This window comes from Mus caroli, unplaced genomic scaffold (genome assembly GCF_978045245.1).
Source record: "Mus caroli unplaced genomic scaffold, Mus_caroli_1 scaffold_18, whole genome shotgun sequence".
Lineage (NCBI taxonomy): Eukaryota > Metazoa > Chordata > Mammalia > Rodentia > Muridae > Mus > Mus caroli.
In genome coordinates this window covers 86,617,570-86,636,355 of record NW_028227273.1, presented here as the reverse complement: position 1 = coordinate 86,636,355, position 18,786 = coordinate 86,617,570, and the positions used below count along the sequence as shown (strand labels likewise).

The following is an 18,786-nucleotide window of genomic DNA, read 5'->3' as shown; positions in this document are numbered from 1 at the left end:
ATCCATAGCTCAGAGCCTCTGGTGCCCTTGGAGTCAGTCGCATGTGAGAATGTTGCTCCAAGTGACCCAGATGCACGTGGTAATGCCACTCTGGGCGCTGAGTGCTTTATCATCTACTGGCAGAACGTTCGCACCTTTCCTGTGGTCCTTATATGTGGTGGGCTTTGGAAGTTGCACACAGACCCCAGAAGTTGACTTCTGCAAAAACAACGTGAGCAATTGCTTTTGTTGCATATGCTAGTGGTGCGCTCTGGTGCCTCAGAGGCATTTGAGGCTGTGTGTGTATGAGTGTGTGTTCTCTATCACAACAGCAGCTTCGGGGTTCAGCCAGCCCCCACTCAGGGCTTCCCCCTCCACTCAAGGCTTCTGCATTTTGTTTGCCTGCTTACACAGTTCTTAGCTGTGGCTTCATTGGCAATAACTACTGTAAGTAGCAAGTTGACTTCCTGAGGAAGGAAGCCAAATCCATACTCTGTTGCAGGGTTCCTTGGCAGAGACTGTATCCATCAGTAACTTGGGAGTTGCAAAGATAGGCCCTGTGGTGGAGGAGAGTGGCAGCCTCCTCTTAGAGTATGTGAACGGCTCTGCTTGCACCACCAGTGATGGCCAGCTCACCACCTACAGCACCAGGATCCATCTTGTCTGTGGTCGAGGATTTATGGTAAGTGCTGCACAGGAGAGTGGCAAGGTCTGCGGAAAAGCACCAGGGCCAGTGTGTACAATTCTATACTTTGTTTTAAGTTGCAGCAAAGTCTCTAGGGCCCAAAATTGGTCGTTTTAGGCATTACCGAGCTACCAAGAACATTGCCTTTGTCATGAGTGGTGTCCCACCAAAACCCATGCTGAGAACTTTTTGGGGGTCATTTTTTGTTTGAGATTTGAGTCTCACTGTGTGGCCCTGTCTAGCCTGGAACTTGCTATGTAGACCACACTGGCCTTGAACTTGTGTAGCTCTGCCTCTTGAGTGCTATGGCACTTACCTCATATCTAGAACTGCTATTTCCCCAACCCAACTTAGTTCTTGCTGCCACCTTTTTCCTCTTCCTCGTGTGTGTGTGTGTGTGTGTGTGTGTGTTTTGGGGGACAAGATTTCAGGCTGGTCTGAAACTCACTATGTAAACCTCAGACTCAGAGCAGGGATTAAGCGTTTGTGCCACTGTTCTTTGTAGACTCCTGGATTCTCCTGAGCTCAGTGCAGTGGATGTGAGACCTGGTGTCCAGGCACCCTGCAGACATGAAATTCGTTTTGTCCTTCTCTGAGGTTATGAAATGACTGAGGACAGTGCCTATCCATGGGTGGCAGACATGCTCCCTTACCTATACGATCCTGGGCTGCTGGGTGTTTGTTTGTTAGTTCATTTTGTTTTGTCTTTTCCTGCTTTGGGAAAGAGTGCTGCCCGCTTAGGTTGGTCTCATTTCATAGTCTGGCAGCTGCATCCTAGGTGTGAGGAGCCCTGTCATAGACCATTCTTTGCTTTTCCTTTTTTGCTGTCATTTAGAAAATGCATTTAGTTCCAGAAAATTCTTTTAGATACTTCTTAGTTTTCTAAGTATTTTCTGACAGTGGCTGAGCTGGTTTTGCCTATGGGCTTGGTGTACAGTGTGGGTCCTGATATGACTCTTGATGGAGAGGAGAGGAGGTCAGGTTCACAGAGTGTACCACAGGCTAGAGCCTGGGTCTTTCTTAGGGAGCCAGGTCCTTGGGTTGATGAGCAGAGTGGGTGGGATATACAGGTAGAAACTCTGGGCTGTGGGCTGAGACCAGTTGAATAATGCCAGTAAAGTCTTGGTGTGCTGTCCAGTTAGCTAACTGTGAGCCACTGCTGTCTATGATGGAGACAGCACTCGTGGAATGGAATGAGGCTTTTGTGGGGAGACTTTTTGTTGAACCCCCATGTATCATAAGACAGCAATACTCACAAATTAGCACATCTGTGTAAGTGAAACCTGAGTCACAAAACAAGGTATTTGCCCCACATAGAAGCTCTCCTTCCTGTTGCCTCCATCCTTTTGCTGACACACAAGCCATTTTTAAGAAGATTTATTTATTTTTATGTGCATTGGTGTTCTGCCTACATGTCTGTGGAAGGTTCAGATTCTAGTTACAGACAGTTGTGAGCTGCCATGTGGTTGCTGGGAATTGAGCTCAGGATCTCTGGAAGGGCAGCCAGTGCTCTTAGCTGCTGAGCCAGCTCTCCAGTCCCACACAAGTCAGTTTTGCCTTATTCCAGCTGCTGTCTATAACTATGTATAGTGACTTTCTGGCTGCTTTTGTCAGACTCTGGGTGTACAGGTTTGGATTCAAGCTGAGCTTTTCCATGTACTGCAGGCTTGAACCAGATGTGCTAACTAATGCCCGTGCATATGATGCCCTGTAGGGGTAATGAGAACAGTGTAGTATTGGAAGGAGGTGCACATCAGGTGCTGACCCATTGCAGACTGCCAGTGGATTCTAGCCTGCCTGACATACTGATGCTCAACTGTTATGCTGATGTCCTGCTGATTTCTCTATGCCCTGTGACCTTTCAGAACTCCCATCCCATATTCACTTTCAACTGGGAATGTGTGGTCAGTTTCTTGTGGAACACAGAGGCTGCCTGCCCTATCCAGACAATCACAGAAACAGACCAGGTATGTGTGTTGTCATATTGCCCATGCGCACGCCGGTTTTGAGTTGCTTCCTAGCCTCCTTTCTGACACATGTGTCACCATGCTCTGCCTCCTCCCTACCATGGGTACCCAGATCTTCAGGACCACCCATTTCACTTCTTGCTTACCACAGCCCTCTTCAACTGTCCCTTTCCAATGCCCATGCATCCTAGTGAGCTGCCAGGATCTGATGGATTCACATTGCTCCATTCCAGAACATTCCAGTATCTGATACAGTGATACTCCTGAAGTCCTTATCCACAAGATGGAGCCCAGTACTTCATGTGATGTCACTGACAGAGTAAAGCCATGGGTCTGTTGTGACCACCCTCCTGGTAGAACCTAGTGCCTCATGGGATGTTACAGTTAGCACCCAGGGTAGGGGTTAGTGATTCATGGGACCTGACCCCAGGAATAAAGCTCATGGGTCTGCTCTGCCCTTCCTTAGCTCCATTGTGTAGCCAGGCACCTCATGCTGATGAGGTCTGGATGGTAGACTCCTTATCCTCTGCTGAAGGCCATGCACTTTGTTCCTAGCATCTCTCCACTGCTGGCTGCTCTTGTCTGGGCGCTTCTCCTGGCTGCATTCTCTGTGGCATAGCAGCATAGCAGCGCACTGCTCTTGGGGTTCTTTGCTACGCTCCTGGGCCAGGAAGTTGTTAATGGTACTATGTGTGCCTTTCTTTATGGTGGAACATGTTTCCTTCCCCATCCTCTTAATTTCTTACCAGACTACAGAGTCTGGAAGAGAAACCTGGCCTGATACATATGATGATAACCTCGGATCTGGGCCAGTAGTATCTTAGGCACCCTGTCCTTGGTCAGGGCCATGACTGCTCTCCTGACCTTGGTGGACATTGGAGGCTGACGGCAAACTTAGAGGAAGGGAGGGACTGTCTGTGAGTTAACCTGGCTATACTCCCATAGGTGCACTCATAGCAATGAGAGGTAATTCTTCAGTTTTATTTTTTAATGTAAAAATCATTGCTGGGTTACTCTAGCTCCACCTACCCTCCCCTTTCTCCTTAGGAATTAGTGGTAGCCTTACTCTGCTTTGTAGTAGCTCAGCACCCATGGGGTGTGTTCCATTCCTCTGCACATACATCCCACATTGATGCAGGCAAGGGACTGCGTGAGCACACTGCTGTTCCCATAGAGATTTAAAATGAGCAGCAATGGGTTTCTGCAGGGCCTTCATGTCTGTTTTGCTCTTGTAGAATTGGTTTGAATGCATTTCCTTTCTTGTTCCTGATAGGCTTGCTCAATAAGGGACCCCAGCAGTGGGTTTGTGTTTAATCTTAGCCCACTCAACGATTCTGCTCAAGGACATGTGGTCTTAGGCATCGGAAAGACTTTTGTGGTAAGTGAAGCAGTAAATTTCTAGTTTGCTTTAAACAAGGCTAGCTGCATTCAAGTCACATGGGCTGTGGGTTTGGGAATCAGGCTGTCTGTGAGTTAACCTGGTTATACTCCCATAGGTGCACTCATAGCAATGAGAGGTAATTCTTCAGTTTTATTTTTTAATGTAAAAATCATTGCTGGGTTACTCTAGCTCCACCTACCCTCCCCTTTCTCCTTAGGAATTAGTGGTAGCCTTACTCTGCTTTGTAGTAGCTCAGCACCCATGGGGTGTGTTCCATTCCTCTTAGTGCTGAGAGAAGGACGGCTGCTTCACCATAAGAAAGGAAATCCAGGTTGGGGGGCAGGGTAATGAGCTAAAATCATCACCACAGTCCTCATGAGTTAGATGGGCAGTTTCCCCTCCTTAGCTGCTGCTGTGCGTCTGCAGGTTTCCAAGAGGCAGCAGCATGGTGACAGTTAGGACCCGAGCTACATAAAGAGTCCACCAGAAGCAACCCAGAGAAGCCCTGCTTCGTGCACTAACCATGTTGTCAGGAGCCAGCGTGCCGCCGAGGCTCTTGGTTGTGGGTGACAGACCAATGTAATAATAGCAGAAATGGAGCTGCCTGGAAGGCCGCCCGAGCTCATGGCTTGTCTGCTGGGCCACACCGCCCACCAGCCCCTCTCTTCGCATCAGAGCGAGGGCTAGACTTCTGCTCCTTACTCCCCCTATCCCCAACCCTGCTGGGTTCAGCTGCCCTGTACATTTGGTGGCTTTGTTTTCAGTCAGACTCCTGCACACCCTTCTCTGCACGATTAAAGACACAATAAAGTGATTTGTTTTGCTTTCTAGTATATGCTTTATAATCACGGGCAGTAATTATATCTACAGTAATTATATCTACAGATAGAAGGCTGTAAAATAAGAGTATAAAACACTGTGCATTACCCTTGAAATTTGTGTAGTTGTTATTTGGATTTGTGTTTTTGCCTTTCTGACTTTAGGACCTAGATGCCCTGAAGTTGATAAACTGCTAGTGAGAACCAGATACTTAGCCCATTGTTGCTTTGGGTTCTAGGAATTTTTTTTTTTTTTTTAAGACAGGGTTTCTCTGTGTAGCCTTGGCTGTCCTGGAACTCACTTTGTAGACCAGGCTGGCCTCGAACTCAGAAATCCACCTGCCTCTGCCTCCCAAGTGCTGGGATTAAAGGCATGCGCTGCCACGCCCGGTGGTTCTAGGAATCTTGTCTGTGGTAAATCTTGGAATCTAAATGGGCCTGTATAATTTTTTTTTTCTTCTTTTTGGCTTCCAGTTCAATATCTGTGGTGCAATGCCTGCCTGTGGAACGGTTGCGGGGAAGCCAGCCTATGGCTGCGAAGCTGAAACTCAGATAGAAGATATTAAGGACCTAAGGCCACAGAGGCCGGTCGGGATGGAGAGGAGCCTCCAGTTGTCTGCCGAGGGATTCCTCACTCTGACATACAAGGGCTCTTCTCCCTCTGACAGAGGTGAGCTGAGGGTCCCTTGGACATATGCCTATCTCCCGCCCCTTCTTTTTACTTGCGCCTGTAGCTCTTCAGAGGTGGGTGAGATTGTCCTTCTCTAGGTGCTACGGAGGGGATGAGCGGGGAGCATAAGTTACTCTTTTTTCTTCTAAGTTGATTCTTTTCCTCCTGTTTTTTTCTTTTTTCTTTTTTTTCTTTTTTTTTTTTAATTGGTGATATGGTTTTTTATGTAACAGTTTGGGTATGTTAAGCTTGTTAATACTTATTTTGTTAGTAAGTGAAAGGTCAATTCTGAGCCCTTCATCGTGGCAGCAGCTGTGACAGTGGGTACCCCTGCAGGTGACATGTACCATGGGTGCTATGTGTGTGTTGTCTGGTGAATTCCCACACCAGCTCTGTGAGTCTTCTCTTTTTCTTTTGTCCCTTTGAGACAGGCTCTTACTGTGTGGTCCTGGCTTTCTAGACTGGCTATGTAGATCAGGCTGTCATCAAACTCAGAGGTCTTCCTGCCTCTGCCTTGCTGGGACCAAAGGCTTGGGCAACCACACCTGGCTTATCCTTCTTTTGTGCTCAATGCTGCACTGTACAGATGCAGTACTGGAAGGCAGCAAGGTCTCATGCCTAGGATAGAGCCTGGGCTTCATGAGGGGTAGCTTCAGAGTGAGATCCAGGGGGTTTAGATTCGGTTCTAGGTTCTGCCACCCGTTGACTCTGTTTTACAGATAAGGAAATGGACCCCAGGGTGAGGTTACTTCACAGCCCACACTGTTGATAGGCAGCAAAGTCAGTCCCATTGAACACTGGGGTGTTGGTGCTTTGTGCGATGGGTTGCACACCATGCTCAAGCTGTCTGAGCGGGCACAGGAGGGGGTGGAGACTTCCACGCTACATGGTTTGCACCGACACTGCAGTCTTACTTTTTCTACTTCACTTCTCCAGTTAGCAGATACTGGAAATATAACACTATAGTAACAGTGTATTCCATAGAATACAAATGGTCATTAAGGACTGAAGTAAACAACTATATGGCAACAACCAGACAGAATCATACCTTCATATCATATCTTCATAATAAACCCCCCCAAAATAGAAATACAGGCAGATCATGACCACACCATATGAAACAGGGAAAACTGAAATAATTTGCTCTAAATTAAAAAATAAGACAGAATGTCAAGAGTTAATCCTACTTAGTTACAGATGTCAGATGTGAATTTAGAGGAAAACCTAAAATATAGGCAACAAAGGAAAATTCTTTGAATTTATTACATCAGACTTATGCAAATTTTATGCAACAAAGACACAGTCAACCGAGGAGAACCAATGGGATGGTAGGGAGCACTTACTTACAGTTACTTCTGAATATAGAAGTGGCTCAGCACAAAACACCAGTCAGAGTGGAAATGGGCAAGGGTTAGAATAATAGTACATTAAATGCTAAAATGTGTGTGTGTGTGTGTGTGTTTATTACATATGGGGGTAATGTAAGTTCAAAAATAAGGGATGGATTCTCTCATCAGCCAGGACTGCTGCTCCTGATAGAAAAGCAGGTGATGCAGGGAGAAGGCCAGGTAGGGCAGCTGTCAGGGAAGCAGCTACAAATGAAGCATGGTTGCAATGCCCAGTGCTTGTGAGGTGGAGAGGCAGAGTTCAAGTCTGAGGCCAGCCTGGAATACATGCAGGGCCTTGTTTTAATAAGTACCTTGAGCCAATGAGATGGTTGGCTCAGTAAAGGCAGTTAACTGCCAGATGCCAGCCATCAAGTTGTCCTCTGCCCTCCGCATGTGCACCATGGCAGGCACACACACAGATACACACAAATAATAAAAAAGAAGAACTCAAGTCCAAAATCAAGAAAACCATTTATGTAGAAACATTGTTTAAGTTATATAGCAGCCCCAGTGTGGTATATATACCCAGAGGTATTGAACTCAACACATCAGATATTGTACGTGTATTAATTGCAGCCTTGTTCACAGCAGCCCATGTATAAAATCGACTAAGTTTTCCTTGAATGATGGGTGGATACATAGAGAAAATGGGCACACAGTGGTCAGTTACTAAAAATGAGTGAAAACCTCTCATTAGAAGCAATTTGCATGTCTAGAAGCCATGTTTAGTGAAGTAAGTCAGACACAGATCCTCCTGTTGTTGGCAGTTGAAAGCTTTGGTAAGTACTTGATCTCGGAGCAGACAGTAGAGTAGAGCTGTTAGAGTCTGGGGTGGGGAGGGGTGGGTTTGAATAGCAGGCTTAGCAGTGTGCGGGGTAGGAAGAGTAATGCTCTAACCAGGCCAGGACAGTTAAGTTGACCACACTGATTGTGGTTCTGAGTAGCTAGTAGAGAGGAGTGCTGAGCTCAGCTTGAGGCTGCGATGAGGGTTTCCAGTTCCTCTGCGGTGCCCGCCTGCTGGATGCTTTGGTACGTGATCACATGTCCCATGAATATCTAGTTACAGTGTGTGGCAGTTAGACCTTAAAGATAAAAGTGAATTGAAAATGTTTTGAGTAAGGTTCTGCAAATGTAAGCCTAGGAAGGGGTTCCAGCACAGAAGGAAGTGAGGCTCCTTGGTGACAAGTATCCTCAACACGCCATTTCCGGGCGCGAGTGAGCCGGTGACTACAGTCTCGAGGGACCGTGATGGTTGGCTAAAGATTAGTCAGAGTGCAGTCCGTGAAGATGTTTGCTGCCTTGAGGGTGGCCAGGCCAGCCTTCAGTGTCCTCCACGTGGGTGTTTTGAAGGGCTGTGTGAGCACATGATTTCCCAGTGAGCACTGCTTCAGGGCCTTCTGAGTGGCACTTTTGGAACTCTTTCCTTGGGTAGAAGGGGTTCAGTGCTCAGCCTAGGATGGTTCTCTGGGAGGGAAGCTCAGTTAGCACGCGTGGAAGGACCACAGTGGGCAGTCTCGGCAAGCTGCTCCTGTGTATGAAACCTCTCCGTCTCCGTATACAAAGCAGGGTGCTTCCGTTTGTCGTTACTTTGCTCTGCACTTGCTGACCACTCTTTAAACTAGGAATGCTTAATCATTTTTCTATCATGTTCTTTTGAGGCTTGAGTTTTGAAAGCATTTCCCACCCAGCTCTATTAACATTGGGGAACATTTAATGACTGGTGAGGCTCCAGGCTTGGGCTAGCACCGAGGGTCCAGTCCACTCACATGCCTCCTCAATTTGTTCTTACCTCATTAACCCTGTAAAGTGGTTGTGGGGGAGGAGTAGGTGTGTAGAGTTTGTGGAAACAAACAAAAAAATCAGAAAACAAATTTGCTTTATCTGATGGAATGATAAACTGATGTGAGATGTGAATTCATTCTGATAGGAAGAGAGGTAAGATCTGACCCCTGGCCTAAGCCTGTCATGCCACACCAGTCAATGGTGCTGGGACTGTCCCCCCTTTGTGATTACCCCAGGATGGCTATGAGGCCTCTTGCTGCCCTTGCTGTCCTAAGTCTGAGACACTCCTGACTGGTGGCTTTCTTGTTCCACAGGCACAGCATTCATCATCCGTTTTATTTGCAATGACGACATTTACCCAGGAACCCCCAAATTCTTGCACCAGGACATTGACTCTACACGAGGGATCCGGAACACTTACTTTGAGTTTGAAACTGCATTGGCTTGTTCTCCTTCTCTAGTGGACTGTCAAGTGACTGGTGAGGCCTAGGAGTTGGTAGGCTGGGTTTCAGTGAGGGGGGAGAGTGTGTGTGTGTGTGTGTGTGGTCTGTCTGTCTATATTTCTTTGCCTATGAGTCTCTACATGCTTGAATGTGAGATAACCGTTTGTAAACGTGGCACAGACGCTTTGCTCCATAGGATATATAGCGATTGTTGCCTGATTTTAAATGATGCTTAGTGATACAAATGCTTCTCTTGAAGAGACCCCTCCCCACTTACAGTCAAGGGTTTAAATTGTGCTTTGTGGGTCAGATGCTGCATAGCAATCTTGAAGAAAACTCAAGTTAAAAAAAATCAAATACAGATATATGTCCAAAGTTCATATGAGGAAGAAAATGACATAAGACCTAAGAGCTGCTCAGTTGTGCCCTGAGGTGGCTGTGTGCTCTGACTGCTTAGCGTCTGTGCTGTGCTGCTATGGTTTTTCAGAGGGACAGTTTGAACAGCAGGGCAGGGGTATGGTTCTGCAGTCCAGGCTTCCTGTGGGTTTCCTTGTGTCTTCACACGGCAGGGAAAGTGGTCCCAAAACAAACAGGAAAGCGAGCGCACTTTCTGTTGTGTTTCCTTCCACCCCAGACCCAGCTGGGAACGAGTATGACTTGAGCGCCCTGAGCATGGTCAGGAAGCCATGGACTGCCGTGGACACGTCTGCGTACGGGAAGAAGAGGCACTTCTACTTGAGTGTCTGCAACCCTCTGCCTTATATCCCTGGCTGCCACGGTGCGCTGAAGCCCTGTTCCTCTACTTCCCTGGGGTCTGACTGGAACCCGAGGCAGCCTTTCCTCATTCGCCATTCTTGTCTGTCTGTTCAGGCATTGCATTGGGGTCCTGCATGGTGTCAGAAGACAACAGTTTTAACTTGGGTGTGGTGCAGATCAGTCCTCAAGCTACTGGAAATGGGTCTCTCAGCATCCTGTATGTGAATGGGGACAGGTGTGGGGACCAGCGCTTCTCCACCAGGATAGTGTTCGAGTGTGCCCAGACATCGGTGAGTGTGCACCTCAGCAGGAAACACTTGCTTGGTAGTTACTTCTATTCCCATTTCCCCTTAATCTTGGAGTCTTCTGTGTTGTTCAAAGTCTGTGTTTTTATAGAAATTGGGGGGCATTGCTAGTGTCTGACTAGAGTATACTGTTTTCCTCAGGCTTACAATCGTCCATCAGTACTGAACCCTTGGCTTAAGCGAGCGAGAGACTGGAGACTTCCTGAGGCTCTTGCTTGTTTTTACAAAGTAGCAAACAGTGAATTGTTGGCTTGTGTTGCAGGGCTCACCTATGTTCCAGTTCGTGAACAACTGTGAGTATGTGTTTGTGTGGCGAACAGTGGAGGCCTGTCCAGTGGTCAGAGAGGAAGGTAAGCCACAGGTTGCTGCCCCTGAGTTGCTGTATATATATCTAGTGGAATAGATGTGCTAAACCCAGGATGTCTCACATAGGAAGCCCTGTGGTGGTGGCTGCCTGTGGGGTCAGGAGGTGCCAGTGTCTGGGTCACCCCTTAGCCTTGAGGTCTTTATTAAGCCACTTGTTAATTTTTACCACTGGCCTTTCTCTAATATACTTGGATTGGATTTTGTTTTTTCTTGAAACCAGTAAAGCAGTCAGGATGGGCTTGGCTTATCAATCTGTGGGTGTCCCTGGGCTCGCTCCAAAACTGTCTGTCTTATATATAAACAAGACAACACGGAGGCAGACCACTTTCTGATAGCCATTGCCTGACTAAAATTTGTAAAACTTGCCTGGTCTGGTGGTGCAAGCCTATAACCTCAGCTTTGCAGGAGGCTGAAGCAGGAGGAGCCTCCATTCAAGGCCTGCCTCCCTAGGCTGTGAGTGAGTTTGAGGCCAGTCTCAGTAACTTAATGAGCCCCAGCCTCAAATCCGTAAATAGAGCTAAGAATGTAGCTCAGTGGCAGGGTATTTGCATAGGGTGTGCTGTCTCAGGTGCTCAGTATTGCAAAGCAAATAAGAAGTTTTATTTTAAAAATTTGTTCTCATTTGGAACTACAAATGCCTGTGTGATAGCATTTGCTCTTGGCTCCTGTATGTTCTTGAAGGAGACAACTGCCAGGTGAAAGACCCCAGGCATGGCAATTTGTATGACCTGAAGCCCCTGGCCCTCAATGACACCATCATCACTGTTGGCGAGTACACCTACTACTTGCGGGTCTGCGGGAAGCTGTCATCAGATGTCTGCTCTGCCCATGACGGATCCAAGGCAGTCTCATCATGCCAGGAAAAGAAAGGACCACAGGGATTCCAGAAAGTGGCAGGTACTGTTGTTTTCTGTCTTCAGCTGTAACACGTCAAGATGTGACGCCAAGGATCACATTTCTCTAACTCGGGAGGAGCATATGCCGAGTGACAGACACAAGGAAGCAAGCTTCCATCTGCCTGTCCATCTGCCCGTGTGTCTTTTCACTGAGCACAAGTGCAGGTCGGAGAACAGTTTGCAGGAGTTGGTTCTCCTCTTTCACCGTGAGGCTCCTGGGAATGGAACTTAGGTCATCAGACTTGGCAGCAAGTGCCCTTGCCCACTGAGCCATTGTGCCAGGTTACTGAGGACAATTTGGTTAGAGTTTGGAAAAAACAGCAGGGCAAGGCAGTTGGAAATCATGGCACTTGCCAGGAGAAGGGGGTTGGAAAAGAGGAGAGAAAGCTATGCTTTTTGCATTATGTTGCCATTTTCATGGAGGCTTAAGAAGCAGCCATAAGGCAGATAGGCAGCTCTGCCTAGCAACTAGGAGTGGGGCTTCAGAGAAGGAGTGAGGAAACCCAGAGTACCAGGGAAAGCAGAGAAAGAAGGCAAAGTAAAAGTTAGGACCCAGCTTAGTAGGCCATGAGCTGCAGGGCCGCAGAGTGTCTGACCCTAAGCCCATAGGTTTTTCTTGCAGCCAGCTATGTATGGGACACACCACATAAGGTGATGATGAGTGTCTCCAAGCAGTCTACCCCAGGGCTGCAGCAAAGAAGGCTAGATAGAAAACTGACAAGGCTGTACTTGGCTCAGTAGTTAAGAGTATGGCCTGCTTTTGCCGAGAACTGGGATTCCATTCCCAGCACCCACATGGTGGCTGACAACCATCTGTAACTATAGTCCCAGGGGATCTGACACCCTTTTCTGACTTTCGAGGCATAAACATACATGCAGGCAAGCACACTAACACACATGACATAATAAACCTAAAACTGACAGAGTTGACATGGTGGTGCCTGTTTGCATGTACACTGTGACAGGTCTTGCATTAGCACCGCAGCCCAGGAGCCTTACAGATGTGCTTTTCTTGAGCAGGACTCCTTAGCCAGAAGCTGACTTTCGAAAACGGACTGTTGAAAATGAACTACACTGGGGGGGATACCTGCCATAAGGTGTATCAGCGCTCCACAACCATCTATTTCTACTGTGACCGGACTACTCAGAAGGTGAGCCCGTGTGGCACTCCCACCGCCGTCCCACTCCAGCTGCTGTTCTTTCAGGGATAGTCTACTCTCAACTTCTCTAAGATGCATTATTTACTGAGCACCTGTTTGCATGGCCGTCCTTCACCTGGGCTCCCATGTTTACATATTTTCTCCTTAACCTTTCCAGCCAGTGTTTCTGAAGGAGACTTCGGACTGCTCCTATATGTTTGAGTGGCGAACACAGTATGCCTGCCCACCTTTCAATGTGACAGAGTGTTCTGTCCAGTAAGTTCACAGATCTATTGGCTTTTTGTGTCCTTCTTGGCAAAATTTTGCTTCACAGGTAGTGTCTGTGTCAGTTCACCCACTTCTTTTCACACTGGGTAGATGGCTCCAGATAGCCACATGTGGGGCTGGTACATCAGACGCACATGGAGAGGAGTCAGGGATAGAAACAGAGGTTCGGAGCCTTCCTGGTTTGTAAGGATGGAGTGGCCTCAGGTCTAGAGAGCAGGAGGCTTGGTGAGGCAGCGTCTGGAAATGGCTGTGGGTGCATACACTCTGAGTGCCAGGGGGTGGCTTCTGCTGGCCACTGAGTTATAATTGTCAGTGGCCTGTGTGTGGACAGACTTTTTCAAACTTGGCTTTTCAGATAGTTCATTGTGTTGAAGTGAACATGGACTCATGCCTTGCTCACTCTGCATTTGGAAAGTTATGTTCTGCAGGAAAGCTTGATTCACAGGACATCAGGGACACACTGATGCTTGAGCCCTCTGAGGAGAGTGCCAGACATGTCATTGGAGCTAACTGGACCCTGATTGTGGTGTTCTGTTCCCTGCAGGGATGGGGCTGGCAACTCCATTGACCTCTCCTCACTGACAAGGTACAGTGACAACTGGGAGGCTGTGACCAGGACAGGAGCCACTGAGCATTACCTCATCAATGTATGCAAGTCTCTGTCTCCACACGCTGGTACAGGTGAGAAGTGACCCTCTCCTTGTAGGGTGGTGGTCAGGTCCTTGTAGGGAGCCTTCTGGGACAGACAGAGCAGGAGAGGCCTCAGTGGAAGGAGTTTGGCCTAGGAGCAGCAGGGGAAGAGCCTGAGGGTCTTGGTGATTGATTCCCATGTGGCCCAGGTTCTGTTGATACTGAAGACTCTGCAGGGAACACATTAGCCTCATGAGAACATGACTGTGGATAGAAAGAAAGCAGGATGGGACACAGGAAGGGGTTAGAGATCCTTAGGTGGCCCACTGTTCATCCTATCAAGGACTTGTACCATTTCGAGGGAGTTCTCCCTGAGCCTGCAATGAGAGTGGAGACTAGAAGACACATGGTGGTCAGCAGTTTTTCAGGGAATTCCTTGGAATACTGAAGGGGAAAGTCACCTATTGGGGGTGGGGTAGGTACAGTCCCACCTCAGGGTGATGCTTTTTTAACTTCATCCTCAGCATGTGTCGGGGCCTGGCTGTTGTTCAGGCAGCCTGTTACTCTGGTCCTATCCTGGTGCAGGGCTGGCTCTCTCTCAGGGTATAGGGCACGGGTGCCTGGAGGACAGGAATCAGCAGAGTTCCTAGTACTGTATTGACTAAAGAGTGAGAATGTAGGCCCTGAGAGTGCTCCCTTGTGTTGAGGACTCTGGCCTTACCATGCACGGTGTTTAGAAATGATGGCGCGGGGTGGGTGTGTAGGGGTTGGATAATACCATACCTTAAGCTGCACTTTGCACTGTAGGAGACTCTGATTGTATCTTGTGTTGCAGAGCCATGCCCTTCAGAGGCAGCTGTTTGTCTGCTGGATGGCTCTAAGCCTGTGAACCTTGGCAAGGTGAGGGATGGCCCTCAGTGGACAGATGGTGTCACTGTCCTGCAGTATGTGGATGGTGACTTGTGCCCAGACAAAATTCGGAGAAGGTCAACCATTATTCGCTTCACCTGCAGTGAGAACCAAGTGGTGAGTTAATGGCACCTGGTAGAGTGTGGGACCCTGAGCCAGCGACAATGCCAGGCCGCCTTTGGGTGCAAGTTAAAAATGTCAGGGTGGCATGGTCGTGGTGCATGCTGGTGGTGAAGGTCTGTGATTTAGGGTACATGGGTCCCCTTGCTGTCCGCTTGGGCACACAGTTGGACACTTGCAAGTGCAGGGTTAACTGATTCGTTTAGTCTACTCTGGATCTTCAAAGAACAGAAGGGCAGCTAACACTTGGCTGCTTGTCCCCTGTTTGTCAGCAAGATGGAGACTGGAAGTTCCCGCATGGCTTGTGCAGGTGTTATGAATGGCGATCTGGGCTGCTCTCCTTCTGCACTGCCTTCTTCCTTGGTTGTTGGTGTTGGCATGTAGCAGGTGTGGGTAGCATGGGTAGCTTCTCTTTGACACAGAGGAACTTCTGGGCTTCTATTGTGATGGCACGCATCTGTATTGGAGAAGCAGGGTCATCTCTGAAGGAGCAGATGCCTTATGGGCCAGGATACAGGCCGTCTGATGTACTGGAGGGTGGTGGGCCTGCCTCCGTGCCTCAGTGCTAAGAACTATGCAGGAAGGAGGTAGAGTTGGGCAAGTGGTCTCAGCTCCATAATGATGGGAAAAGGCCAGGAGTGATCTGTAGCCAGTGACCAGAAGAGTTAGTCTTAGTGACCCCCTCTTTGGTGGGTCCTTGTGTTTTGGCTGTAACAGGTGTTTGCTATGCCTTGGCCGGTGATTTGCTCATGGAGTTATTTGCCTGGGCTCCTTGGGGCTATCATTAGAAAATGTCTGGCTCCCTTAGCTAGCTTGTGGTGCTCCCTGGGGTATTTTGCTGACTTACTTGTGTGAGGTCCACAAGCACCTTACTCACCTTTGATTTTCTTGACCTGTGCTTACCTCGCAGAGACACTCTAAGACTTGCTGTGCTTGTCTTTGCCAAGCAGTGTTGTGGGGCATGAGTGGGTACCCCCTATGCATATCAGTTATTCTGAAGTGGTTCTCTCTGCTTGCCCTAGAACTCCAGGCCCCTTTTCATCAGTGCTGTGCAGGACTGTGAGTACACCTTCTCCTGGCCCACCCCTTCTGCCTGTCCTGTGAAGAGCAACATACATGATGACTGCCAAGTCACCAACCCCAGCACAGGTGAGGGACAGACAAGCACAGCCGCGTACAGGAAGGGACCTAGGAGATACATCCATTGGTGTTTGGCATCTTTGGCCTTTTCTCTGAGTAAAGAGAAAAGGATCTTATGCTCATCCTATGGAGGCAGCACCTTGTGCCTCGGGAAGCCAGTCTCCATCTTGTTTTGTACTATGCTCCTGGCTCACTTGGCCGATGCTACATGAGTGCTAAGGTCTACAGAGCTGGCCACCTTTGAGAGCCAACAGGGCAGCCACCAGAAGACTGCTGCCCTTCCACTTTGCTGAGTATCAAGAGGAATGTGGGTGGCAGGCTGCCGACCATTGGAGAGATGCATCAGGCCTCAGGAGTGACAGTGGCTGCTGGGGTACACAGAGGACGGAGACCGTGGTCCAGTGACAGGCGCTGCTATGCTAGTTGGAGTATTTTAGGGCTCTTGATGAGTGTGTGAAGGAAGAGTCAGAGTCCCCCACTGGTTGGCTGATGTGAACTGGCTAGTCACAGCCCTCCTGTCTGAAGCGCCCTCTTCTTCTCACCTGGCAGGCCACCTGTTTGACCTGAGCTCCTTAAGTGGCAGAGCTGGTATCAATGCCTCCTACAGCGAGAAGGGGCTGGTCTTCATGAGCATCTGTGAGGAGAATGAGAACTGTGGCCCTGGAGTAGGTGAGTGCCTAGTTCCTGTGCCCAACTGCTGTCCCTAGGGCTGGCCTCACCCCCATTCCCACTTCTAAGACCCACACTCCTGGCCCTTGCAGTAGTTAGGAGACACTACGTTCTTCTGAGAAATGAATTAGTTAGTCACCGACCCCTTACCAGTTCTTTCTTTGTCCTTCCATGTGCTGCAGGGGCCTGCTTTGGGCAGACCAGGATCAGTGTGGGCAAGGCCAGCAAGAGGCTGAGCTACAAGGATCAAGTCCTGCAGCTGGTGTATGAGAATGGGTCCCCATGCCCTTCCCTGTCAGACCTGAGGTACAAGAGTGTCATCAGCTTTGTGTGCCGGCCTGAGGCTGGACCTACCAACAGGCCGATGCTCATCTCCTTGGACAAGCAGACGTGCACACTCTTCTTCTCCTGGCACACACCCCTGGCCTGTGAGCAAGCGGTGAGTGACTGGGATGCAGCTGCACCCACTCCAGTTTGCTGGTTCCTAGCAGTCCAAGGCTGGGCGGTCTTGGTCAGGATTCCTTAGGTCTTTATTTCTTTTATTTTAGTTTTTATTTAATACCACTTCTTTTTTCCTTCTTTTGGGGTAAGGTTCTTACACTTTATCCAAAGTTGGCCTTCAGCTCACTCTGTAGTCCAGGCTAGCTTGAACTGTGGCAAGTCTCCTGCCTCAGTCCATTGAGTGCTGCTGGAACTGTAGACATGTTCTATCATACCTAGGTTTAGCTTTTAAGCTAACTGTCATTCATGGTCACTAGAAAAAAAGTTACTTGTAGACTCAAATGTAGTCTTTTTTGAACAGACGGAGTGTACTGTGCGGAATGGAAGCTCGATTATTGACCTGTCCCCTCTCATCCACCGCACTGGTGGCTATGAAGCATATGATGAAAGTGAGGATGACACATCTGACACCACCCCTGACTTCTATATCAACATCTGCCAGCCACTGAATCCCATGCACGGAGTGCCCTGCCCTGCAGGTGCCTCAGTATGCAAAGTTCCTGTGGACGGGCCCCCTATAGTAAGTGTGTAAGGTTGGGGTTGGCAAGTTTCTAGTCATATCCTGCGTGCTGGGCTCAGACAGCTAAGTGTGAGAATGAAAGTATGAGAGAGTGCATGGAGCTGCCAGCCAACAGTGCTGGCCAGGGAGTCTGAGCTGCTTGAAAATTGAACAGTTGCTTCCATTTGCATTTTAAAAATACATGTGTATGTGTGAGTGTGAGCTGTACATGTGTTTAGCTGTGGAGGCTAGAGCAGGGCTTTTGATCTTGTGGGGTTGGAGTTATAGGCACATGTGAGCTGCTTGATGCAGTGCTAGGATGGGGACCTGAGCATCCTCTGGAGCCCTCTCATACATTTGGTATTGGTGGTCACATGACCGGCATTAACTGCTTCAGGGTACTTTTGATTAGTGTGGCCATCTCTCCAGACAGCCCAGGTGTACTTTATTTTTTAAGACTTTATTTTGTTTCGGTTACATGTATATGTTTGTGCATGGGTGTGTGCAAGTAGGTACAGGTGTGCAGCAGATATTGGATCCCTTAAGCTGTGCTTACAGGTGATCGTGAGCTGCCTGATGTGGGTGCTGGGAACTGAACCCAGGTCCTGTGCTAAAGCAGTGAGCACTTTAGCCATTGGGCTATCTCTCCTGCTTCCCAGTTATGCATTCTATGTTAAACCTGACCAAGAGAGGTGTTAACAAGAGCGGGCGTCAATAGCACTGGCATAGCACATGCTTCTCTTTCAAGTACTTGTATAATTGAAAGGCTTAAGTGACACAAGTTCTTTCTAGTAACGAGTGACAATTAGGGCAAAAACAATTATGAATAATAATAAAATACTCTGCCCTGAAAACTTACGGTGTAGATTTGGATGTGTGGAGTTGTATTTGTGGTTTGCCAAGCTCTCGTGAGGTTTTAAACTATAAGTTCCCCTCTGTTGTGAGTTCCGTTGCAGGACATTAGGTGTCCTTTTAAATGTTCTGTGAAGTGGAGTATCTCGCAGAGGACCACCAAGGCATGAGCTACATTTTAATAGGAAGTTCTTTAGTAGCATCCTGACATGGCACTCTGCCTGGCCATCATTTCCCAGATTCCCGATTGGCTGAGTTTTCCCACTTGGCCATCTTTTGTCAGGTTAAACTTTTGCTTGAGTTCTTTGATTGGTGAAGGTATGACTTCATCTGCTCCACAGCAATGATCCACACAGTAGACATGCTCATGCATGCACTCTTGCTCATACTGGTATGAACATACTGCCACATGGCACTTCATACACATGCACACATGCAGGCATGTTTCCTGTCCACCTGCCTTTTATTCATTCATTTATTCAGAAGAACTGACTGAAGAGGTATTGTATATGTCTGCCGCTGTCCTACGCAACGACATGGAGTAAGTGAGAGTTGTCCCCTCTGTGGACATTCCCATCAGACACTGCTGAGCTGAGCAAGAGG

General features: G+C 48.4%; 1 protein-coding gene across 1 annotated transcript in view; it reads left to right on the top strand.

Annotated features, from left to right (window-relative positions):
- Positions 1–18,786, top strand: part of Igf2r (insulin like growth factor 2 receptor) — an 89,509-nt gene that overhangs the window by 57,346 nt on the left and 13,377 nt on the right. The window contains exons 19-35 of the mRNA XM_085833096.1: positions 482–661; positions 2,530–2,631; positions 3,905–4,009; positions 5,305–5,500; positions 8,985–9,149; positions 9,748–9,891; positions 9,984–10,159; positions 10,437–10,524; positions 11,222–11,437; positions 12,457–12,587; positions 12,754–12,851; positions 13,408–13,544; positions 14,329–14,519; positions 15,545–15,671; positions 16,212–16,331; positions 16,514–16,770; positions 17,134–17,352. Of these exons, the coding sequence (XP_085689222.1) occupies positions 482–661; positions 2,530–2,631; positions 3,905–4,009; positions 5,305–5,500; positions 8,985–9,149; positions 9,748–9,891; positions 9,984–10,159; positions 10,437–10,524; positions 11,222–11,437; positions 12,457–12,587; positions 12,754–12,851; positions 13,408–13,544; positions 14,329–14,519; positions 15,545–15,671; positions 16,212–16,331; positions 16,514–16,770; positions 17,134–17,352 (2,652 nt within the window). The remainder of the gene's footprint in view (positions 1–481; positions 662–2,529; positions 2,632–3,904; positions 4,010–5,304; positions 5,501–8,984; positions 9,150–9,747; positions 9,892–9,983; positions 10,160–10,436; positions 10,525–11,221; positions 11,438–12,456; positions 12,588–12,753; positions 12,852–13,407; positions 13,545–14,328; positions 14,520–15,544; positions 15,672–16,211; positions 16,332–16,513; positions 16,771–17,133; positions 17,353–18,786) is intronic.